We start from the raw sequence: 25,912 nt of genomic DNA, 5'->3' as shown, positions 1-25,912 counted from the left end.
TATATATAAAATCTTAAATTTTAAATCTTCACCTGTGCTCAGCTGGGCACAAAACATATTGCTGAGCCTGACCAAACCTTTTCACCTTCCACAATGGTGCAGTCTGTCTTGTTTATGGTTGTGTTTTATGTGCATCTTGGTCAGACCCGACATATCGTATATGCTCAGATTTCACTATGGTTGCATTTGTGAAAGATTGAAGCTGCCTGACGGGAAAACATCAGCACGTGGATAACAAATTAACAAATTAAGCTTTGACTAAAGCAAATCGCTTTTTGGTTTAAGCGACAAACATTTAAGAGATGGAAGGGGCAGAAGAAAGATAGTCCTATACACTTACAAATGGTTCGAAATATGTTAAATCTGTGGTTGGTATGTTTATACTTTCACCTCCACCCGTTGAAATGTGATCAATTTACAGCTTGGACCAAATCCAACTACAAATCTATATGTGAATGGAGTTATTGTTCAAGTGGAAATGCATTGGCTTTTAGATATTAACTCAAATCAATGAGTAGACGTTTTGAGTCCTAGTTCAGGCGAAGAACATTTTCCTCCTACCTTCCTTTGTGAGTTTCATCAGATGTGTTCCCAGGTCAGTAATGCTGTGCCTTTTCACATAGTTGAAAAACTGGAAGATTGTTAGCACTTCTTCGGAGAGACTAGCAGAGAGCAGGAATCCACAGCAGCCCGCAATCTGGTGCAGGAGTGTTCTGAATACTGAACGAAAACACAAATTCCTTGATCAAAAATGCTTAAAAACCAAAGAGTTTTGAAACATCTGATTACACTTATAATATAATAATAATCCTTGCATTTGAACATGCTACTTTGTCGCGTCAGTGAGACGTCCGAAAAAGCGCTTCACAGGATATGTTGTAAAGTGCAGTGACTGTATATTTTGGGGGCAAAACGTGGCAGCCAGTTGTGCACAGAACAAACAGTGGTGTTTTTTTTTTAAGCAATGAAATGTGTCCCCCTACCCACCCCCCCCCCCCCCCACCACAACCCCATCCCGAAGGACACTTGGCAACGGAGACTATAAAATCCACAATAGATACAGTTTGAATCAGGTTTTAAAGCATTGGTATTTTTATGCTTTTGGACAACGTTCCCACTTGTGAACAATCTAGTTGGGGGGGAGAGAAAGGTGCTCAATATTAGAATGTTGTTGGGGTTAGACTACCAGTTTGCACTTGAATGAGTTAAGATTTTCTCCCATAGAGCGGATCAGCTGATCTTCAGACGGGAAACATAATCTGGGACCAAGGACAGGAAGAGTGCGTGCAAAGTGATTACTGGTCTTTGTCTATTATACTAATTATTATACTGTTTATTATACTAATTGAAATGCATCAGGGTCCTTAAGTCAAAATACTGTACTGTAGTAATAATCTTTGCATTTGATATAAAGCGCCCTATCACGTCTTCGAAACATCTCAAAGCACTTCACGGGATATATTGTAAAGTGAACGACTATATTCTGTGGGAAAAATTGTACATCCCGATTGATTGGAGTCGATGTTGAATGTTGAGGTCATCATTGTCCATTGCTGAGTTCTGATTGACACTACTAAAAAAAACCAAGGCTTTTCTTTAATATTTAACCTGGAAATGTCAGCTCCACTTTGTTAAGTCAATAAAGAAAGATTTGGCAGGAGTGCATCCTTGGGAGTTTCCTTAAACTGGGCTCCTGCTGTGTGTAAAACGTTAGCTATTTTTGGCTACTATTTTTATGATTTACTCCACGCCACCACCAGAAGAACACAGATGAATATTGTTGTATTACAGATGCCCGTTTGTAGCAGACCACAAACAAACCACAATAGATATCATGTAAATACTGCACTGTACTCTCTCTCTCTTACCCCCCCCCCAACCGCCCCCCACCACCACCACCCTAGTGGAAAATGATCTGAATGATTAAGGGTTAAAACCATGCGTCCACAGTGGGTTTTAAAAAGAAAATAACAAACATTGGTTTCCAGTTTCCGTTTGTTTTAGGAGTTGTTTAGATCTGATATGCTACAATTTCCAATGGGATTCCTTTAGAAGGAATCTGAGTGGGAATTCATTCTGGTAACTGGAAATATATGACACTGACCCATGGGAACTCTGCTCCACAACTACTTCACATGAAGTAGTACTGGCATCGCGGACTTAAACGCCCGTTAAACGTCCATGCACAAACCATTTATATTATCTTCTTTCCATTAATTGCCAAGCACCATATGTATTTGATCATTGTTAGAGATAATCTACGTATAAGTACGGCGTATAACGTACCTCTCTCTGACAGTCCGAGGCATTTTGCGTTCACCTTCTGTGTATAATAGTTCCTTAGTTGTGTGAGAAACCTCTCAGTTGACGAATACAGAACACATTCTGTCCCTGCACATTTTCTCCAGAACGACGAGAGTAACTTTACCTTCTGTGCCTTCGGAATGACTGAAAGTGGAAAATTCAGCATTAAAATACATATCTATCTTGTTAGAAATAATGCTGACACGCATTTTATTGTCTCTGCTCACTTCCTACGTGATAAAATTGCAGCTATAAGACTTGTGGTTGTTGGCATTAGATTTTATTGGGACTATTTTATTTTCTAATAAACGTAGATTTTACATCGACCAGAGGCATGATTTTTGTGCAGCTGAAGCGACAAACCGAGTCAACTTGTCTGAAAGAGTAGAGATGAGATATTATTTTTCCCTTTTGATTCCAATCTGTAGTGGTGAGTGATACCCAGATAAAGTATTAGATGGCTGGTGCTGTGTACATAACCAGCACTGGTTTGGCCATCGGTACCTCCAACTGATGTGGAATGTGTCTCTATGGGTGGGGGGTTGTGACCCAATACAGTCAGGGCTTCCATTGGACAATCAATTTTAAAATTCACCGAAGCAAAATATTTCATTTAACATGTATTCGTCATTTAATAAATCAACACGAAATCCTGGCATTTAGTGATTTCAAATTGTGCTCACTTAAGACAGTATTTATTGAAAGGCAAACAAAAAGACTTCATTGTTTAACTACGTCGTATCGCAAGCCAACTGATGATGACCCAGTTTGAATGTGAATGTCCGTCAACTGGACTCCCCAGAACTCTGCAGCCTGTATCGTCGCCCCCACCAGGCCCCCTGAGCCCGTTTTGCACATCCTCGCTCGGCTCCACCACCGGTTTCTCACCCTCCAGTAGATTCTCCTTCTCACTTTCAAGTGCTTCCGGGCCATCATCCTACCTCTGTGACCTCCCGGGACCTAATGTCCCGCCTGCTCCCTCCGCTCAGCAAACACTGGCCACTGCTTCACGTTCCCGCTCACTCTGCCCCACTCTGATGGGCAATCGTTCCAAGACTCTGCCCTCATTCTCTGGACTCCATCCCAGAGTCATTCCACCTTGCCTCTTCCGTCTCTGCCTGCAAAGGTCATCTTAAGACTCTTCAACGGTGCTTTTGACTGCCTTCCTCCTCCCACCACCTCACTTCTGTATATCATTTTTCATACATATACTCAGATGTTTTAGGTCAACATTATGGAGTTGACTTGTGCAAACATGGACTGGCAGTTGTGAATAAACATAAATAGACTAATAGACTCATCAAATCTGAGATGGCTCGAAGATGTGATAAGGCACTATATCAACTGCACGGATTATTATTATTATTAAATCCTTCTCGCGTACCCTTTGAAGCCCTATAGAATAAATCCAAGAAGATGTGAATCATAAACAACAGGGGGATATGTTGCTGCTTAGCAAAACAAAAAGATTTATATTATTGAAATTCCACTTGTGCTTTGTAAGCCTGATATATTGCCTCTGTTACAGCCATCAAGGCAAAGCTCTGACAACAAACCATTGCCTATGACACCCTCGATCAAGAATAACTTCCTATAAATCCACTCTTGTAAAGATCTTAAAGGCAATATTGTAGAGAGACAGCGTATGTGAGTACAGTAGTTTTATACAAACCCTCCTCCACTGATCTGACATTCCCAGTCTTCCCATGACACATCACAGCTAGAGTTTCGAACACAAGAATCTGCTGTGAGAGCTCCTCCAAAATACTGTTCTGTAGGGTAGAGCCAATTGATGTAAATCTCTGCAACATAAATAAAATGTTTATTATTTCCAGATCTTCACCGCTAGGTTACCATGACCCTTACAGGATGTGTTAAGCATAAATAGGAGGGATAAGAACATGCGAGTTGAACAGAAAATAAAGCTTTGTATGTACAAATAAATCAGCTGCCGAGTGAAACAAAAATCAATTAACTTGCGGAGAACTGTTATTGAACCCGAGACTTTAAACATTTAAAAGGGAATTAGACAATCATTGAAAGAGAAAGAATATAAGAGGGGAAAGAGCAGGGAATTGGATTGCATGGAATACATTTTACAACTGCAGGCAGTTAAGTTGGAATCAAACCCTTTTTAAATCTATACCGTATTAAGTCACAATCTTTCTTGATCTCTAAATGGGAAACAAGGGGATTTCCAGTAGTGGAGTTATTGTCTTCCTGAACTTTCATCTGAATCCTTTTCTAAGAATGAACGGCTGAAAAAGATTATATCAAATGCAAGGGATGAAGGATTACTATTTAAAAGGGAATTGGATAACTACGTAAGGAAAAATAATATTCAAGAGTATGTTGGGATGTGTGTATCAGTGATAATAATAATAATAATCCTTATATTTGGTATAGCGTGGTTCACATCAGGAGGATGTCTCAAAGCGCTTCACACTGTAATGTACTGAGTGTGTGTTTTGCGATCACGAGAGGAGACTTGAGACAGATTTTAGCACTCGTGGATTTCTTTGCATTAAATGCAGTTGTCTGTACTCCTTTACCTGCAGAAGCCTCCTGCATATCTGCAGGTGAGTTAAGAGGGTTTGATCGAGATAGTGGTTTTCTGATGTCAGGGCAAGAATTTGCTTTCGTTTTGTTCCTGATTCTCCATTCTTACTTGACAAGTCATGATGACAAAGACTGGGTTCAGTGTAAGTGCTGTTCCTGTCAAATGGAAAAAAAAAGTGTATAAAGAAAGATCAATGAAGCAGACAGAAGATCATAAACTGATGGTCAGAGTTTTATCACCTTAGCTACTGTCACAAACATGAATAAACCTGAAGAATTAACACTCAACCATGAAATCATGGAGGAATTTGATGCCTTTTTGGCTTTCCTCCATTATTCTACATATGTTTCAGCAACGAAAAGCCCAGCTGTGTGTGTGTACCGTAGATTATCTTCACTCAATCGTGTACCTTTCATCCTTTATCCGCACACTCCCAGAACAGGAGAGGGTATCTTCATTTATATCCACATTTAAGAAGTCAAAGCTTTCTAAGGCGGTTTCAACGCTCAGACTGACTGTGGATTCACTTCTGCTGCTGGTTGATTCTTTCTGTTGAAAGCAAGTTTTGAAAAATAACGTGACGCGAAAATAATTATTTCTGATTTTACAATTCAGTTAGTTGCCACGTATGGCCTGGTGCAGTTTCGCCTCCTTGCAATGCATGGAAAACGTAAGTATGACTGGGAGACAGCTGATCAGAAAAGAGACAACTTAGGGCATTTTAGAAAGCAATTGAACCCAATTGTGTCCCTGATGACAAGAGGCTGAGAAAGGCCAATTTGACCTAATGCGTACAGAATACCAATTCCGCCATCTTCCCACCACAGTATCAAGCTGTACCTCTGAATGTACCTACCAGAATGTCCCTAAAGTGCAGGAGCTGCTGTTCCAGTCTCTGTAGTTCCTTATAGCGTATTTGCACAGTCCTTAGAAACATCAATATCTCCTGCAATATTGCTCCAATGTTAACCGAAACAAAATCTGCCCTCGCACTCTTCTCAGGAGGTACAAGGGTTCCATTTCCATGTGTGCTGGGGAGGGTGGGAGTCAATTGGTCTAGAATGTGTGTGTTAATGTGGTCAGTTGAACCCAGTGCAGGAGGCTTCCCCCTAGACAGCTGTTGACTGGGTTGTGGTCCTACATGCAAAGCAGATTCTGGCAGGACTGAAGATACGGCTTGAGTCCAATCCAATTGTAATTGTTTTTGATTTGGAGAATCGGGTTGTGTCTGTGGTGAGTCGGCAGGTTGTACTGAAGGGATATCTTCCTGTGTACCACTAGATAATTCACTGGTCGACCCCTGAATTCCCGAAGAACCTTCAACGCAACGACTATTTTCTTCTGACTCCACATTTGTATAACTGTGGCACTTCTCGTTCTCGGGGACAGATGATAAGTGTGTGTTTTGGTTTCCATTTCCTAAGTAATTAAAGATAGATGTTCCTTTTGTTTCCTGATATAATGGAGGCAGTGTATCCTCTTGTCCAAAGTATTGCTGTTTAACAGAGTGGAAAATCGAGCATTAATACACCAAAGCATTAAGACACAATCAGATAAATGTATTCTTCTGTATCCAATAACAAGACATTTAAGTGCAGAGAATTTTATAGCCAAACAGTAACATCCTATATATAACACTGAACACCTGGCAGCTATTTCCTGTTAGCATTAACTTTCATTTACTGTTATTTCCTTGACCTGACCAACTTGATAGCAACGCACAGTATTACAATTAATCCACTTTGAAATACTCACAGGGAAATATTTGTCCCTGAAGCTGGGGGTGCTCGGAGGTGTCCAATTATACAAAGAACCTTTTCTGCTGGACACAGAGTACTTGTTGACTGAACCAGACATCGCAGAAAGCTCATCAGTGTCAAACGGACTGTGGTAAAGCAGAAGGCAGAAGTGAAATTGACAGCAGAACTGAGATTGAAATTAAGATTTCTGTTTGATTTTATTTTTAAGCAAGCGTCCTTAACTGCCAAATCATATTTTCGACCTATTGCAGGTGTGGTCCATTTTGCAACAACACTTGCATTTATATAGTGGGGTAGAGTCCCGTATGAAGGGTGTTATATTACAGTTATCAGAGAGGCCTCATGAACCACTCCTCAGCTAGGAATGAGGACAAAATGCTGAATAGTATTGTATTACTGTAAACAAATTAAACTTGCCTAAGACAGTAACTGCTTTTCTAAGGAGCCCCCTCCCCCCATGTCAACTCTCTGAGGAAAAGAATCTTCAATTTCTATATGTAGTCCGTTGGGTTTTAACTTTAAACTCATGTTGTTTAGCGCCAATCTAACAGATAGTTTACTCAGGACTTTTTGTATTGATTGGATGCACAAACCATGCTTAGTCAATATGCAAAACGCAGTATAACTCAAGGTTTGTGACATTCAACAACACCATCTTGTTTGCACAATGTACTTCATCCATTGTAATCTTATGAATTACCTCTTTACCTCAAATTACAAATGCAATCTTGGTGTTGTTGTTTTCTTTCCACTCGCTTATAGCTATTTTATTTTTCGAATTTGATCCCTGCTCGAGCTTTTTATCAAAGCTGCAAAGTTTACATTCTTAAAGTCACATGTCGCATCTGTGTTATTAGTTTCGGTCTGAGCCTATAATTCGGTATCAAATCTTACTTTACATTGATCGCTGGAATCCAAGCTTCACTCACGTCCAAGTTGCTGATCAGTTCTGGTGAATTGCTAAACACAGTATCTACTACACCATCTGCTTTCATAATCTGTCTCACATGTGTCAAGAAACAGTGACCGATTATTTCTGGGTAATGTCTTGTTTGTTCCTCCCTTCTAGTTCTCCCCGGCCCTGACCACTTTACTTCTGAGAAATTGAAATCCCAGTTGATCGTAACGTTAATGATTTCCTGTAGCCTATTTTATTTGCTTCTCTAACATCTCTCTAGCCACTTGTTCAGCTTTGGCACAGGTCAGTTGTAGTTGACATTTACTGTCCTTTTTTTTTTGTCCTTTGTCATTTCTGAATTCTACCCACATTTCTTCAGCCATAACTGCTACTGTTTATTGTCCTCTCAACAACTGCTACGTCCTCTCTTACTAACAGAGCCAGTTTCACGAGTCAATTTTTGTGAAATATTTTACACCTTCGTAGCTCCATCTCATGGCCATCCTCCACCCTCAACCTTGGTTCTGTGATAGCGGAAATCACAATCATTTCGCTGTCAGCGTATATCTCTCTCACTCTGAAAGTTAGTTGCTGATACTGCTGGAGTTCATCTCAAAATACTTGAAGCTTATCTTTCAAAGCATTCCTTCCCCTATTTGATATACATCGGTATATTTTCTTTTCCCATTTGCCTCTGAATTGCAACCTCTCACATCACCCCCTTGATCAGCTACAGGCCTCGGGCTCATTCTTATCTACAGAGTCAGAGACCCTCCAAATCCAGTTTAAATGAATACCATTTGGTATTTGTTTGTATGGATCCCTCATGCCAAAACGTAGTTCTCCGCTTAGTTTAGGTTCAGCCTTTCCTCTTCCTTCTGAAGGGACAAGCCACAGCCCGAATGATATTTTTGTCATACAAAGGATGCCTTTTTAATGCAGATCATTGTTAAGCAGAAGTGAGGAGCTCAGCTTAATAACGTCACAGGTGGCTGAAGCTCCTTTGAAAGCAACTGAATCAGACATTTGAGTGGCATTTAGTGCAGCGAGTCAGTGGTGCTGCTGTAACAGAATGTTACCTTAAGGTGGCAATATTGATCTGAACCTTCTCAGTGAAAGGCTGAGGCTCGGAGTTGCATCAGATTGAAGAAAAAAGGGCACTTTCACAGTTTATAACAACACATAGTGGAGTGGGTTACGACTAACAAACTACTCCGTACTCCCACAGCAACTGGATGAAGAATTGCAAAGTCAGCAAAAACCTAATGCAATAATGTGTAACCGCCGGCATTTTAAACTAAATAAGCCAGTAAAATTAAAAGTATTTAATAGCGTTCGAGTTATACGTTCTTATTATTTTTCACAACAACCTAATTTAAAGTTGTCCCCCTGTGAAAGCCCTACATACATCATTAAAATCATCAGTTGCTGGGTTCAGATAAGCTGATAGAATATAGAAATTTTGTTTCGAAGCTCTACTTTGAACCCCTGGCGTAAATAACAGAAGGAACAGTGGGCTCAGGTGAGGTCTGAGAATAAACCTGATCCCGGTCAAATCAGACTGTAGCCTCTTTCTCCCAACGTCTGACGTATTGCTCCATTTGGGTCGGAATGAATTCTTGAAAGGCTCTATCTTAATCCTTGCATTTTGACGTAGGTTCTTATTCTGCAGTCGCAACGTCTCGAAGCGCTTCACAGGAAGCACTGTGAAGTGTAGCGGCTGTGTAAAATTCTATGTTGATCACCATACAAGAAGTTCAACAGGTGTTTCAGGAAGCTTTCATGAGTTTAAGCAAATCGTTTACAAACGTGTACATTTATTAGAAATCGCTGGATATGTCAATGTGCATTTTATGTGAAAGTGTTGCTGGTGTATCAAACTACACATCGCTTTATTTCATGATAAATCATACATTTTTTCCAAATTCCCTAACCCGGTTCTTACTTTTATTTCTTGGAGGCAACTCAGAGGTCAAGCACCTGGGGTTACTTTGTCTTTTCTGATCGGGGATCGGGCTATGTTGTGCTACAAATATCCTACCTCTATTCCAAATATTTTATTTATAATATAATAATAATAATAATCCTTGCATTTGATATAGCGCTTTTCATGTCAGGAGGACATCCCAAAGAGCTTCACAGAACACACTGTAAAGTGAATTGACTGTATATTTGTGGGCGAACGCGGCAGCCAATTGCGCACAGCAATGTCCCACAAACAGTCGTAGATTGAAAATGACCAATTTATTATTGTTTTGGGTTTTGGAGGGATTATTATTAGGTGTGTGGAGTAAGGAAACTTGCCCAAGGTTTCGCCCTCTGCCGGGAATTGAACTCAGGTCTCTCACTTGCAAAGCGAGTGCTCTAACCACTGAGCTACAGGACTCCACAAATAGATGCACAGGGTTTTAAACGCAGTGGATATTACTATCCCCTGGAGTGTAAATTCTTACAGGAGGTTTTGAAAAATTCCTTAAAAAATTGCTGATAAAACAGATTAACACACATCCCTTGTGTGTATGAACTTTTATATTCGCAGTGAGGTTTTGGAGAATGAGTGGACGGCTCTTTATCACATTTGTTAGCATTGGCTGTTGAGCCACACTTAACCCCCCACTAAAATGATTCAGTTTCAGGAGATTCCTATTAAAACATGTGTTAAATAACCTTGGGCCAAAGCATTAAAACGTTTCTTTCATAGTGGTCACAGGTTTAAGTTCCAGCAGAGGCCAATAGTTTCATCTGCCTGCCATATGTGTCATTTGAAATCACTGCCTATGTCAATGTTTCAGCCATTCGCACATTGCACTTTGTCAAGAGAATATCATTCCAGTGATTCTAATGGATTATATATGTCCATTTTTCCATTTAATATGTTCCTCCTATTTTACAGTTACTTTTGCTTCCCATCTTTTACAACCTGCCCTGAAGATCACACTACAGAGTATGACCAACAGTTTCTAAACCTCTTCCTATTCTGACTCCAGAATCAATCATCAGAAGATGGATGAAGATAGTACAGGATACCGGCCTTTTGATTTGTCCATTCCCCTGATCTCCAGTTCCTCAACAGCCCTGGAAGATCATCCCTATGTAGCAAATTGCGGATGCAAACCCATGTTTTGCCACTTCAAATGACGGTGTACTAGCAACAAAATGTGCATCAATGCTGCCACAGGGGATGAACCCTTTCTTTTGGATTTGATTATAATAGGTGATAACCTTACCAGCATATAAACTGTATCCTGACCCTTTAAACGTACCAAGACTATTTTGGATAAACAGCAGCCAAGATAATGGATGGCAGCTGTCTTCAACAAGTGGCACTAATTAGAATTGAGACGTAAAAGCTGAAGCTGTGTAGGAATTGGTTAAGAGGAACAAACAGTGAAGGGAAAGTTCAGGAGGGAACACTGCGAATTTAGGAGTCGCAGCTGATGTTTAGTAGGTAAGAGAAGCAGTCAAGTGTTTCATAGAAATAATAATCCTTGAATTTAACAGAGTGGCTTATGATATCACTGAAACATCCCAAAGCCTTCACAGGATTTACAAAGTATTTGCACAAAGCAGTGTCCAATAAACACCCACGAAGTGAACCAACAATTTGGTGGAATCCTTAACATCCGCCTACACAGTCAGGACCTCATCTGCAAGATGACACCGCTGACAAGTCGGTCAGTGTCCCCTCAGCACTGCACTGGAATGTCAGCCAAGCTGACGAGCTCAAAATTCTGCTTGAACCCACAACCTTCTGACTGAGTGCTATCAACTGAGCCAGGCTGACACATGTTGTGAAACAAGTCAGAGATCGTCTTAACATTGGTATAGGAAGCAAGCAATAAGTAGGAACTAGATAAAGCCAGTAAGGCAATTGGAACTGGCAAACTATAGCAATAAAGAGCAAAAGTATCCGCCACAAAATCGCTCAAAATAAATGGATAAAGGCAAGAGATTCAAACATATATAGGAATATAAAGACTAGAAAATGGACCTTCCTAACTGCCATCATTGTGTAATGGACCTAGACTGCCCCAAGCTAAGCAAGCAGATGTTTTGTGCTTCACTATTAAGAGAAATGATTCAATAATCAATCCTGGAGCAATACTGGAACATTACATTGATATTGGAGATGTTGCATTTAATCTGTGTCAAAGATATGGCTGGAAATGTTCACTCACAGTTATCAAAGGAAGAGTTCAGCCTCCGGCTGCAATAAATCAAGTTTGAAAGTTGATGTTCTTTAAGCACTCCAAGATGCTATCCCTGTGATGGGCATTATGTAAATGCAAGTTATTATTGTTGTTGTTGTTGAAAGCAATGCTGTAAATCCTGTGAAGGCTTTGGGATGTTTGAATGATATCCTATTCATATTAGGCCAACTGTGTGCAGTTGGCAATATCATACATTTGCTTTATTCCGGCATTGAAGTTCAACAATATGTAAGGATTGTAGGATAGAGATGGGATGTTTTACTGATGAGCTGGTATGCTTTAATACAGAAGAGGAATGTTGCTGAGGTTTATGTGACGTTGATGTTTAGATGTTTTGATGTATGTTGTGAATACTTCTACTATCAGCTGCAAATTTGCTGTATCTCATGTGGAAAAATAAGTGGAATCTGAAAGAAATTGATAATCCTGAGAGATTAAAATTTTAAATGCACTAATTTGTATCTTTGCCCTTGGCACTGTCAGATGTGGGTGGGGGAGAAGGATCTGTGGTTGCTGTGTTTCCGACAAAATACATAGGATTATGATTATTATTTAAATCATTCTGGATCCTGTCAGATTGTGCATGACAACTTGATATGTTGTGAAGCACACATTAATCTCATTTACACGCTCTGTGAATCTTTACATATGGATCCTGGACAGATGGAATAGCACATTTGTGCATGGGTAAAAAACATGCCTTTTGCCATGGATTTGCATGCATCCTGCATTTCATATAAAAATCGTACGTTATGTTTCAAAAATGTTTGTTTTAAACAAATAAAATCCAGTCACAATCATGTAGCTGGCATCTATATGTGCATGCAATTTATTTTAGATAATTACATTTACAATCACATTATATATCTATATATATATACACAAAATGGGATATTTCAGTTGCAACTTTCAACATAGGCAAATATTTATTTGCAATACATAAGTTAAAACATGCACGTAAATCAATGTGTTTACGCCAGTATTCAGTGATGATGATAGATCAGTTTGTTTGCAAACAACATCTTCTGTTTGTTAAAGGAATAAACTGGGATGACACTGGAGTTTTTAAGCTCTTACACTAGTGTGGTTAGGAGTTCAGGATCTCAGAGTGTGCGATGACGTATTGTGAATTGCCTTGGCAGCTCTCAGTTTGCTTGCAGAGTGTCCACACTTAAACACCTTACCCAAGCAAAGAGAATCGTGAACCGGAAAAGCATTTTTGGTCCAATAATCCCTTTTAAATTCTGATTTAATGGAATAAAAATGAATGACTATTATTAAGAAGTGGGAATTGAAAAAGGGCAATGTTTGAATGAAGCTGTGACTTTCTCCAGCTCAAGGTGGCAAGACTGAGGTCGTCACGTTCAGTTCTTGTTAGCACGTGGATTTGATTGTGTTTAATCTCCCAGGTTGCTTGTTCAGGTTTATCTGTTTGACCTCAACCTCAGTTCCAAAACCACATTCCATCCATCACCACGACTGATTACTCTATATTCCTAATCTCACCACTGTTGCTGAAACTCTTATTCAGCTTGTCACTGCCATGATAGATTTTCGTTATCTCAACTTATCTCCCTATCTCCCCTCACAACCTCAACCAGAAGTACTTTGATCTAAGTCCCGCTAACATTCTCATCCCCTCCAAACTTCTTGGCTCTCAGTCAAGCGATTTAAACGTCCTCACCGCTGTCTTCAAATCCCTTCAGCCATCATGTTCCTCTTTTCTGGAATTGTCGTCCAAAGTCACCACCTCTTTCAATGTTATTCTACCTTATACTTTATATAGAATAGTGTACTCGCGACTTTCCTCTCAGATGCACTGCATTAATACTTACTTCCACATGACTTCCAGTTGAAGTTTGATGGTGCCAAGTTCAGTAATGTCCACAATCATTATCTGAGGCTGTGCTGTGAAGAAGTCTGCACTTTCACAAGTCACTGTTCCAACCAAAACAGTCATCAACCCCTTCATCTCGGCCACCTACAGAACAAAAAGACTGCCCATCATGTGAACTTTCTATAATTCTATAGATATATATGCGTGCAACATCAGGTTCATTTATTAAGTACACACGAGGACAATTAAATTAAAATTCTGTTTAGTTTTTATGTGTGGTGCCATTATTGACGCGCAATTATAAGAGGCAAATCCAATTAAGGGTCAACATTGCCAAGGGTAATACATGTAACGCTGAATGTAATATTTACCCCCTTGTTGGCGGAGTAGGAGTGGCTTTGCTATGCATTTGCCCTATGTCAGGAATGCTCAGTGCTGACACTGGGAGCCCAAATTGATGAGCGTAAAATACTCAAAAAAAATGATATTCTTCTATAAATTTACAAACGAGTACCTTGATTTCAACATCTTCATTAATGTGAGGTAGGAACATCACCTCCTCTTCGTCCCACATTTGCCTGTCATCGGCCTCAATCCTTCCTTTTAACTTCCACCTCTGGCGACCATATCTAATCAATACCTGTTAAAAAAAAATCAAAGCTTTTCCTCCAAACAGACGGAAACGATACACAGAGCGCGTTTCATTCTCACCACTATAGTTGCACCTTCAAAACCTAGAGAAACCAGATCACTAATCTATGCATTGGGTAGTGTTAGGCAGATTCTGTAGGTATTATACGCGGTTACAAAAATCCATTTGAAAGGGTTTGACAGATTGCCCTTCTCACTGCACGAAATAGTATCATAACAGTATTAGCTTCCAACTGTGCTAGAAATGTAGCTCAATTCAAATGGGCAGAGCAAATGGAATTTTTTTAGTTTTTTTGCATAGAAAAAAGTGCACTCAGTTCAATCTGAAGTCACGAGTGGAATAAATGTGCTCTCGCTTTACTTTGGTGCAATGTTGACCTTTTCCCCCATACTTGCTAATTCAAGCACAGTGAGTCCTCTTCACTTATGTTCTTCCAATAAATTTGTACGCCTCTCAAAGGAAGCCAGGATTTATGTTCTCTGAGCACTGCAGGCAATTCTTTAGTACACAACATGATGTAAACAAATGAGGAATGGCTCTATAAACATACAAAAAGTTATGTGGGGGTAGGGGGGGGTTGAATTTAAGCTTCTGTATCACTCTGCAGTGGCATTATTTAGCGATCTGGATCTTATTAGTAATTCTAATCTTAAAATTCCCCACACAGCACTCTTTAAAAAGTAACCTGCAATGTGGTGTTCAGTGGAATAAAATTTCAGTGTTAATCCGATCAGAGAAGAGATCAATTATCAGCCTTAAATTCGCAAATTACTACTCTTGTTCTACGAGAAACGGTATTGTCAAATGACTGTCCGAGCTAGCAGGCTCCATGGGGCCATCTCACATAGCCTCTTAGTTTTACAGTGCAGACTATGGTGCTATGGGACAAGTGCTGGATTCGGTACTGAGCCAAACTCTGACAATAAATTTGTTACAAGAGTACACCATCCTCTCAGAAAGCAGAACATTTCAGACTTCTCCTCTTTATTACTCCCATGTCAACACCATTCCTCTGTTGAGTGCTCTGGCATTACAAATACTGTAACACAGGAATCCTGTGATAACTTCTGGGTAATTTAAAATTAAAACCCCTTTGCAATTTACACTTACATTTCTTTGAGCAAACATTAAATGTAACACAGCATATTAAATAATTGGCTAGGACTGTATAATTTGCGGCTGGAACAATTTGCAGCCTTTCCTGGTTCCCTATATAAGATGTATTGCTAAAATTGAAGCAATTATCTTGAATGCTAATCCAGCAGCATTGTTCTTTGGAGGGGAAATGAATAAGAAGACTTATCGGAAATACTGTCCACTGCTGTGGTCAGATAACACCAATGACAATGTATTTTTGGAAGAAACGATGTGTGTTTATCTGAGGTTATTTAAGGAAGAAATCTTTCCATAAATCTATGAGTAAGCTCAATAACTTTTAGTTAATTACAAGACCAGTGAAGTGGGAAATGCTCGATTCTGAATGTCTTTCCATTTCTAATACACCAGACTGAGACAGTCACAGAATATCTTTGGTGATGCTACATAGTAGAGGTCACCTTAAAGTGGTACAGAAGTATTGCAGAGATCATCTGTCGACTGGGGAATGGTGTGGGGTGAAAGGAGATTTAAAAGATGGAGAAAGTAATATGAAATATTAAGTTTGATAATTGGGTTTGAGTGGCCATTTATTTACAATACCAGATTTGTCAATTCAGAGGACTGAGTGTAAAACATCTATCATCTGGTCTCCAGTCTTCAACATAATGGAGAGTCACAAACCCATTTCAGTATAAACAAAATACAGCTTGAGAGTATGAAGTTCATTTTATTTATTTCCATGATTGAGTCTGCAGCTATTCAGATTCACAGCTGTTGAAATAGCCTCTACAGTCTGACCGAAACCCTTCCTGTGCAACCAACAATTAAATAAAAATGTTCGCAGTTTCACTCACCATTGAAAATGTGGAAGCAATTCTCCCATTGAGACTGTACAAGTATTTCATGCCAAAAACAATGGAATTGAACGCTCACCTCGTATTGATCTCCTGGACATAAACGTGCAAAGCCAACCAAACCTAGAAAAGCACATCGGATAAAAACAGTGACTGGTCAGGGTAAGAAAGCAATTCTGATTAGTTTGAAGAGATCAGAAAACATTGGGAAAGGCCAGGCCTTGCCATCTATTTCAACGTAACGTTAGCTATTTTGAAACGGCCTTTCTTCTCTGTGTTTTCTTTTTCTAGCTAATGTCCAGAAAGAAGATGCTCTCATCCAAAGAATTAACCTCTGTTCAGCTGAGAGTCCTCCCGACTCCCATACCTCAGAGGATGAACATACACAGGGTCGCTGCACACTGATGCTTCGACTTGTTCCAAAAATAATGTTGGCTGGCTGACCGAGAGTAAATGCGTTGGGTCTGACGTTTCCATCAGCATTAGCTGGGAACAGTGGTAACCTGCTTGTTACCAGAATGGTTACTGTCCAATCTGTCTGAGTGAAGACATGAGAGAGTTGAGGTTCAGGCAGCTCGACAGATTAATGGGATTGCTAATCGAGCTGGCTGCTTCATTTATTCGATAGTATTGTATTGAAGTTTCACTGCCCCAGAAATTCCTTAAATCTTTCATCCAACATAAATGACTAGTTACCACCCTCTGTTTAACAGTATTCTACATTGTGACAGCAGAAGGAAGTCTTCACCGTTACAGACAAAATCCACTCAGTTTAAAGCCACATTGATTATTCAGTGTCCTGTTGGTTCACCAATATCATTTGTTGTCATGCCTCCCATGCATTTTCAATTACTTTATTTCAAAAAGAAGTGTTACCTTTCATTCTGATGTGAAACTCTCCTAGATGAATCTCCAATGTCCTCTCTATGGCGCACATATCCTACAGCAAGGAAAACAGCAGAAGGATTCAACAACAACAACAAAAACAACAAAATTACATTTGTATAGTGCCTTTCACGTTGGTAGGATGTCCCAAAGCACTGGACAGTCAGCGTTTAGGACCTGAGCTGGAGGTCGGAATTGCAGAGGGTGGGGGGCAGGGGGCGGAAGGAGGGTGATCGAAGGCACGGTCGAAGAGGAGGGTTTTGAGATGGGACTTGAAGGAGGCAAGGGACGAGGCGAGGAGGAGGGACTGCAGGATGGAGTTCCAGAGGGTGGGGGCTGAGTGGCTGAAGGTCCGCCAGTCAAAGGTGGGGCAGGGGAGGCGGGGACATGCAGCAGGTCAGAGCCTGCCGAGCGGAGGGAGCGGGCAGGTTGGTAGGGGTTTAGGAGGTTGCAGCGGTGGGGGGAAATTCAGTTTTTATTGGGGAAAATAATTATGTATTTTTAAATAATCTCCAGTTTGACTACAAATGCCAATTAATACCAAGTGGTTACTTGCTATCTATCTGCCCATCGTTTAACCTGATCATTCACAAAAGAAAGGGCATTAAATGGGAATGCGATCACCCCTGTACTTTGGGGTTCTTACAATACACAAATGTTTGCTTTCAGGTGAAGTGTGCCAGGACTATTCATTAAACAGCCAGTTTATTTTTGCTTTAAATGTGCCCGAGTGTTTGTAACACTATCTAACTTTGAATATCTGTAAAGTCTAATAAAATCTTTAAACCAAACAGATGCTGAAAAGTAATATATGTTGGCAAAAGAGCGGTGGCCGTAACCATTGGTTGTGCAGAAATACCAGTTTCACTCCAGGCCCCACAATGAAAGCCAGAAAGTAATCTCTGGTGTGCTGTGCTATGTACTTAGTAGTAAAAGTCTCCTAGACAGATGAACTTATCCATTTACAGTAGAAGATTTATTTAGGCAGGAAACCGGATTACAATACAGGCTAACAGCTGATTTCTGGAACTGAAACTGGCCGAGTGTTTCCCATGAACAGCCCTCAGGAAACTACAGGGGTGAAATTCCACCTGGGTCTAGATTTACTCCATTAAGGTAGCATTTGAGAGGGTTGTGAATTAAATACAATCTTTAATTCTGAAGCTGTTCTTTTAAGGACCGTAAAGTTTAAAGTTAAAACGGAATTCAACAACTTTCCAAGTTCTGCACGCTTTGAAATGTTACGTGAATAGAGTAAATCTAGACCCAAGTAGAATTTCTAACCCATACAGGTCTTGAGATCTGTTTTTCTATAGACACTTTGGTCTTGCATTAGTTCTTGTAAACGTTTTTCTACACAGTGCAGTCCCTCAGACAGTTTCTCGTAGAATGACAGACAGATCAGCAGAACTTGTTGCAGAGCAGCTCATTATAGCTGTTCCTGGAATTGCTCACCGATAAGCGCCATGAAATATATCTCAAGTGTAGATTTTCCTCTGAACCAAAATAAGCTACATTTTTGCAACTGCTTCATAATGAACATGTCATTACATTAACTTTTACAATTGTAACTTAGTTTATTACATTGGCTTTCTGCTTCCATTGGCCTCAGTAACCTACTGTTGTGAGTGCAGAGAGTTTGCGAGTTGAAGTTCTTTTAGATTTTGTATCTTATATTTTCGCAAAACGAGCACATTTTGTACATTTCACATTAATTCATATCTTGCATTCAGGGTGTCAAACCTTTTCTAAATGCCCTGATTATTATTTATCTCCATTGACTTGCGTTATTTCAGTGAATGTCCTTAGGATTAACTGCCCATTTACACATTTGATCAACAGTTTCGAACCAGAAGTCATCTGACTTGGGCCTTTTGGAGTCAATTTAGCAAATCCGAATCATTTTCAGTCCAAGTTGACCAGTCCTCTCAAGTATAAAGCAGACAGAACCAAAAGATACCCTTGTGCTTACATCTGGCCACTTGTTTATATCTCACTGCTATAGCTTGAGCCTTAGAGTAAACAAAAGCAATGTACTTTGATATTTCTCTTCATTCCTTTGCAATAAAGTGGTGGGAATCAAAGCCTGATTTCCAGGAATCTAATTTGGAGGAAATCTGATGCCTTGGCAGTCTTGTTGGGTGCATCTATTCTTCTTTGGATTATACTTCTGACTATGAACCCCTCGATGATCCAGTGATGGGAACTGGAGAGTGGGTCTGTACTTGATCCATGAAATCCTTATCGGTAATGTTCATTTTTCCTGGTCCAGTTGGTTGATGGTGGGTGTTTGTGACTAATCACTGCTGGTACATAGGGGAGTGTTTTCCCAGTAAAAGGCTGACGTGTTGTTCCAAGGCATGCATGAATTGTCCAGCAAACCCCGAGGGTTACAGTAAAGATTGGATGTTTAACTTCAGCTTCACATTCGTCCAAATTTTATGAATTCCAAGTGTAATGTTCATTGGCATTTCAATGCAATATTGTAAACTCGAGTATCTAACATGAGTGACCAGCAAAACCCCATTCACACAGTATTATGAGAAGTCTCGAAGATGTGATGAAGTGCTATATCAAATACAAGGATTATTACTAGTTTATAAAGATGAATTGGCTGAATATTGTTGATGCATATCAAACCAGAACTTTGCACTTTCCACCGGTGAATTATTTATTATAATAATAATAATCCTTGCATTTGACTACAGCGCCTCATCATGTCGTTGAGACGTCTCCAAGCGTTTCACAGAATATACTGCAAAGTGAATATTTTGTGGACGAAATTTATTATTTTACAGTCAAAACTGAAGCGCTCCAAGATGTCAAGAATGGTAACGACATAGTGCGGAGCAGTGCTAGGTTTTACGGGATTTGGCCAGCAAGAGCAAGTATATTTTAAAAACAAACTGCAGAGGTAATAAAATAATGCTGTATTCTAAAGAAAATCCAAGGTTACCATACCTCAGAACATTCCTTGCAGTTTCTGTTGATCTGTATTAGACTTTCTCGGGATCCTTTGGTAGAGGGAGACACGGAGTACGCTTGCTTCATGTTGTTGGCTCCATCACGGAGACGCCATTGGATGCAATAGGACTCGTGCAGCTCTTCGATCTGGACAGCAGTCAGTTGTAATAATGAAAGGTTCGAGAATTCAATACCAGCTCCAGAGACTTTCTTCCACAACATTTAGTAACGATAATAATCCTTAGATTTAATATAATGTGTTTCACGTCGGGGGGATGTCTCAAAGCACTTCACAGGATTTACTGCGTAACGAGACTGTGTAATTTATACAAAAAAAATCTTTGCATTTTGTACAGCACCTCATCACGTCATGGCGATGTCTCAAAGAGTTTCATAGTATTTTAATGTGAAGTGTAGTGACCGTGTAGGTGAGCACAGCAGCTAATTTATATACAGCAATGTCCCATAAACAGGCATGAAGTGAATAACAAATCTTATTTGGGGGATTGTGGCCTGAACACCTGGAGAAAATCCCTTTTATTTATTATTATTATTACTACTTGGTCTGAAGCTCGTTAATATTCATCTCAATTTAATTAGTTAAAACTAATTAATATGTAGGTTCTTACCCTGCTGATGTGAAACTCCAGTCTCCTGATATACCTCTCAGACATCCTGATTTGCTGAGAGAGAAGCACATTCATAAAAACAGTGCAAACTAGTAATTAACATTGATTACCATCCTGTGTAAACACGATGCTCAACCTAAGGAGCATTATGCAGATTATACTGTAGTCTGACAGCTGGTGCTAAGCAATCAAGTACTGAAATTTCTCAGAGATTAAGTGTAGTCTTACCTTATCTAAATCGTACAAAAAGGCCTGGGGGTGGGGGGGAAATAAGAGAAATATCATTGTTCTGGCTTTAACCAACGCAGCATGATCATTAATTTCAAATAAAGAATATACTGTATATATGGACATCACACCAGCATTGCTGAGATAATGGTCCGCCCTGCCAAACCCATCCATTACCCCCTTTCCTTATCAGCATCCATAACCAGACTATCCCAGCGTTATGGTGAGAATGTGATCACTTCGAACCTCGCATCTTGGTGCAAAAACTATTCCACCCCACTGAAGCAATACAGTTTTTGGGCCAATTGATCTTATTTGGAGAATGTCAATTCAGAAATAACTCTCCCTTTGATTTACGTCTCCCATGACCTTCTTCCAACCAACCCCACCGCCCACCGCCCCTCCCAGTTTCCCCCGTCTCCCCTACCACTGAATCCGTACCCCAAAAGCAGCTAACCCATGCTCAATATTCCTCATAATATTACAGCTGACATCAGGGGAGTGGGAGAAATTAAAGCTACACCTCTCCACTCAATGGTTCCACTCAAACACACTCCGCTCCTGCGTTGCTAGTTTCTGTGTTTCCACCCCCCACCCCCCACCACCCCCCACCCCCCAGTCCGTTCTGAATACAAAAGGCAGACATCTGATACATTTTGTCGAGACGTGTAACTCAAGGTTACCAGCAAAAGCTCTTTGTACTTACCAGTCTGGAATTTCTCTTCATATCTTTCTGTTGCATTGTTAGCAGGTCTAATTCATTTTGATCAGCTTCGAGATATTCACTGTAACGTAATACAGTTACTATTTTAATCTACAAAAATGCAACATGTTCCAATAAACTGCTTTGCAGTCTCGTTCTCTGTATTCGTAACATAAAGAATGGAACGAGACCAAGTCAAGAGTTCTGCCCACCTACTCAAACTTCTACATTGTATAATTGTGCATCCTCCAAAGGTAATGAAACTAAAATTACACAATGTCCTTGTATTCCTACCGCCGTCATTGAACTCTTACCTCCTTCAAGGCATTTGCGTAAATATGGTCAGGACATTCACTTACAAAATACACGGTCATTACCGCAGTATATCCTGTGAAGCGCTTTGATACAACCTCCCGACATGAAAGGTGTTGTGCCAAATATCTGGATTATTAATGCATTTTACTGGGAACACTACTCTACATGTTCCAGCTTTGCACAAAACTGCTGTGACATCCAGCAGTGAGCAAACATTCGAAACGTTGCAAGGACATTGACACAAACATTGATAGCTGAGCCACAAGCCTGCTTTAGCTTGAATAAATCAGTGAAGCTTCAGTAAAGATTCCTCACAAGTGGTGAGAGAGTAAGTCGTGCTTTGTGCGGTTATTTTAAGTGGTGCTTTACAATGTGCAAAAGCTCTCACTTCAGGCCTTTCCTCAACGACTTGTATATTTTCTCCACGCGTTCAGGCTGTGGTTCCAAACTGCTGGTGTTTTTGGTTGGAGGTCCAAGGTTTTTTGTTGATTTTATTGAGGGTATTCTTGTCCTTGAAGTACTTCTGGTGACAGAATAGCCTCTGAAAAGAAAATGGCAGCATTGTTAATTCATTCCGAGTAAACAGAGGAGATCATTGAGAATCTGTGCTGCTTTTAGTACCGTGACTATCCCATGCCTTTGCATTAACAAGGGACATTAGTATTCTTGCTGATGAACAAATTGACCCACATTCTGTAACCAGACACCACAGGAAGGTTCCTTTTATACCAAGAGACAGACTTCCATGTTAAACAGCATGTGCCGTAGGCAAGTGTTCACCAAAGTTCACCTGCTCAAATTCACAGTGGAACGATACTGTTGTCTATTTTTATCTTTTCCCCGGGTTCAAACAAACTATCGTCTTACAGCACAACTGGGTTTCAACTTTGTTTTTAGGTTCACTGGAGAAAAAAACATTGGCTTTTCGTAACTTTCCCTTCCTGCCCAAATCATGATCCTGATCTTCTTCCCCTTAGAAATTTACAGCACAGAAGAAAGCCATTTCCCCCATCGTGTCTGTGCTGGCTCTTGTAAGTCCAATTTCCCTGCCCTTTCCCGATACCCCCCATAGCTCTCTCCTTTTTAGATATTTAGGTACTTATCTCTTTAGGAATTTCTCCACATTAATAGATCAAATACTAAAAAAAATGTTACAATAAAATCCGGCCACTAGCATTGCTTGTATTATTCCTCTCCCAAAGTACACAATATTTTAAACACTCCAAGACACTACCCTGTGTGAAGGGCGCTATATAAGTGCAAGTTGTTGTTGTTGTTGATACACTACTGTTGGATCTGTACTGTCAAAGTACAAAAGAGACCAAACACTGAATTAAACCACCCTGTGCTTTTTTTTCTTGTATGCCATGAAAAAGTGGGTTTCAAGCAGTGATCTAACCTCTGGTTTCAGATACCAAGTTATGAAATCCAAGATTGTTTAGTTTATATTTATGACGTCCTTTGATCCCATCAATCAAAGTAATGCCTTGTAATCGCTGCCTGTTAGTTCACGTTTCTCTTTCTCTCTCTCATGCGTAGCTGTTACCTTATTCTTGTTTTAGTCCCAAAGACAGGATTAGGCAGAAATCCCTAATTGTGACATTGTGAACTATCAAACATTGCGTGAGCAAAGCTTTCTCTCAACGGTCTAGATTCCTCCCATATTTATCACATTCAGTGTTTGACATTTACTCAGTGTAATGCACGGAGATGATCCGCAATTGAAAACATATGTACAATTTGTAAGCTACAAAGGAAATTCGGAACCGAAAGGGTTACTAAACATAGCATGTGTGTTGGGTCATTCCTTCCAGGAATGTAATTGCAGTCCTTGCCATACGCCCCCAAAATTCTGGAGGATAATAATTCTCCTTTTTCTTTAGCTTTATACTACAAATAAAAACATACTCCATAAATTCCACAATTTATTTATGTGTTCTGTAGTCAAGATTTTCATTACACACAGGTCAGTTCTAAAGAAAACACATTTCTTTGGTTGCATTGACAATCAAGGGCTGTTTTTCTCTCAATTGTGTTCATTCTTCACTCAATATTCTTTACTAGTATTCTCTATATTAGTTTTATCCTAGGTCCCCTTGGCAAGAGTGAACACAAGGTAACACAATGTAGAGAGCGTTGCCTTCTTATCCCCAAGAGCAGAATAAGATAGCCATTCTCCACTGACATAATTCAATGGCATATTAAAGAACGAAAATGGTTTCATGAATCTCTGCTCTCCTACTATGTGTCCGATTACTCATCAGTTAGTTTCGATCCCAACTATGAACATCTCCCTACTTGTTCTAGATTGGAATCTATCTGGGCCCTTCATTGTCCAGGGCTACAGGAGACAGAAGGAGTCTATTGCCAGTGATATACCTAAGTGAGGTCTGCAATGGTTGAAGTGCAGACGAGCTACTTTTTCAATCAGCTACAGAGAGATTCTAGGTACAGCCAAATGGTTTGCAATGGCCTTGATTAAACCGATCGTGGTAACCAGTCCAGAACATCCAGATGCACCAGTTTAGAAGACGTTCGTCTTCAGATTTATTCACCAGGCAATCTAGAGGGAAGTGCATGTGCAAAGTTCGCAGCGCTTTGCTTGTAATGTTCTTGAGAACACTGCACGTCAGCACATCCATTAAAGCAGTGATCGATCAGTACAAATTGCATGCGGTCTGTCCAAGCCTGTGTTTAATACAAATCTACTCCAACGCTGCCGTCACTTTGGCAACGGATGACTTGCGTTTTGGGTGGACAGATTTCTAACTTTTTTTCAAATTTCCGAATTCCTTTTTAAAACAATAACAGTGGAAAAATATGACCAGACATAATCTGGGCAAAGAACTAATGCTTAAGTGGGAATTGATGTCTTAAATGTTTTTCTTACAAAAATAAATGTGTGTTAAAGAAATGAAAATAGTTATTCAAAACCTACTCTCCTAATGTTTTCTTAGTTACTAGTCAGGTATTTTAATAAATTGAGTAGTTTAGATAATTAATGTTGGAAAATCCACATTATATTTTAATAATATCCTCCTGACACTGATGTGGTGGATCACATTGTTACACACACAGTCTTCCTATCACATGGAGATGAATAGACCGAATCATCTGTTGTGCAGATTGGGGGCTTACATCTGTATCAAACTACTGGTGAAATGTTGCTTTTAATTGAGCTGTTGAGACAGAAGTGGCTTAATTTTTGCCATCAATTGCTTTGTTTCTAATCTAAACATTTGGTTATGCTTTAATTACTTTTTTTTTTAATATATTCCTATATCTTCGTGCCAGTTTATATAGTGCACTGGATTATCCCACTTCCCAACCTTTTATCACAGAGAAACCATCACGTCTGCCCCAGGTGAATGATGCATTTTAAGTAAAAATGTTGGTTAAATTGCACAAAATATGATATTAAATCCGGTATAAGAAATAATCCTTGCATTTCGCATTCCCTTGCAGTTGATATAGTGCCTTTTCACATCATCAAAACAACTCAAAGCACTTCACACGATAAACTGTAGAGTGGATTGACTGTGTGTATTTTGTGGGCATAAGGTCCACAATATTATGTAGATATGCAGTTGTATAATTTATGTGATCTATCATAAGAAAGAAACCTTTGACAATGGCTATCTCTTATGATTACTTAAGAAATATATGGAACCCAAACTGTCTCACTCTCCAATCCAGAGATTAAGTTAGCCACCACCAGGGAGAAAAAATAATTGGTCTTGGTTAGCTTTTATTTTTCAATTTCTGCTCACTTAGAAAGTCGTGAACTGAACGAACCTGCTGTCTACACCCACTCCACATTGACTGTGCCTCAATTACCCCGGCAATACTTACTGGGATCTTCTGCGTGCCATAGAACCGAAGCCAGTGAACGACCGGCTGCGGTTTATCCCACTTGGATCAGCAGGAGAAGAAAAGTGCAGTTTCACAGACATTATTCCCAGGAACTTGGGTGCAGATCCTGTGGTAGGAAAGAGACAGTGCATCAGTACCAGG

General features: G+C 39.9%; 1 protein-coding gene across 4 annotated transcripts in view; it reads right to left on the bottom strand.

The window, feature by feature from the left end:
• The window catches only part of ripor3 (RIPOR family member 3), a 50,078-nt gene that overhangs the window by 2,953 nt on the left and 21,213 nt on the right, over positions 1-25,912 (bottom strand). For all 4 annotated transcript variants that reach the window (XM_007911878.2, XM_007911861.2, XM_007911868.2 and 1 more), the window contains 17 exons: positions 25,751-25,877; positions 22,287-22,439; positions 21,587-21,665; positions 20,881-20,904; positions 20,653-20,706; positions 20,021-20,170; positions 17,051-17,114; positions 16,254-16,297; positions 14,085-14,210; positions 13,569-13,714; positions 6,620-6,749; positions 5,721-6,359; positions 5,274-5,413; positions 4,857-5,019; positions 3,977-4,106; positions 2,287-2,448; positions 562-720 (listed from right to left, as the gene is read on the bottom strand). In XM_007911878.2, the coding sequence (XP_007910069.1) occupies positions 562-720; positions 2,287-2,448; positions 3,977-4,106; positions 4,857-5,019; positions 5,274-5,413; positions 5,721-6,359; positions 6,620-6,749; positions 13,569-13,714; positions 14,085-14,210; positions 16,254-16,297; positions 17,051-17,114; positions 20,021-20,170; positions 20,653-20,706; positions 20,881-20,904; positions 21,587-21,665; positions 22,287-22,439; positions 25,751-25,851 (2,464 nt within the window). In that variant the 5' untranslated portion in view covers positions 25,852-25,877. The remainder of the gene's footprint in view (positions 1-561; positions 721-2,286; positions 2,449-3,976; positions 4,107-4,856; positions 5,020-5,273; positions 5,414-5,720; positions 6,360-6,619; positions 6,750-13,568; positions 13,715-14,084; positions 14,211-16,253; positions 16,298-17,050; positions 17,115-20,020; positions 20,171-20,652; positions 20,707-20,880; positions 20,905-21,586; positions 21,666-22,286; positions 22,440-25,750; positions 25,878-25,912) is intronic.

Source organism: Callorhinchus milii, unplaced genomic scaffold (genome assembly GCF_018977255.1).
Source record: "Callorhinchus milii isolate IMCB2004 unplaced genomic scaffold, IMCB_Cmil_1.0 Scaffold18, whole genome shotgun sequence".
Taxonomy (NCBI): Eukaryota; Metazoa; Chordata; class Chondrichthyes; order Chimaeriformes; family Callorhinchidae; genus Callorhinchus; species Callorhinchus milii.
The sequence above is the reverse complement of the archived record's forward strand: the minus strand, read 5'-3'. Positions and strand labels throughout refer to the sequence as shown.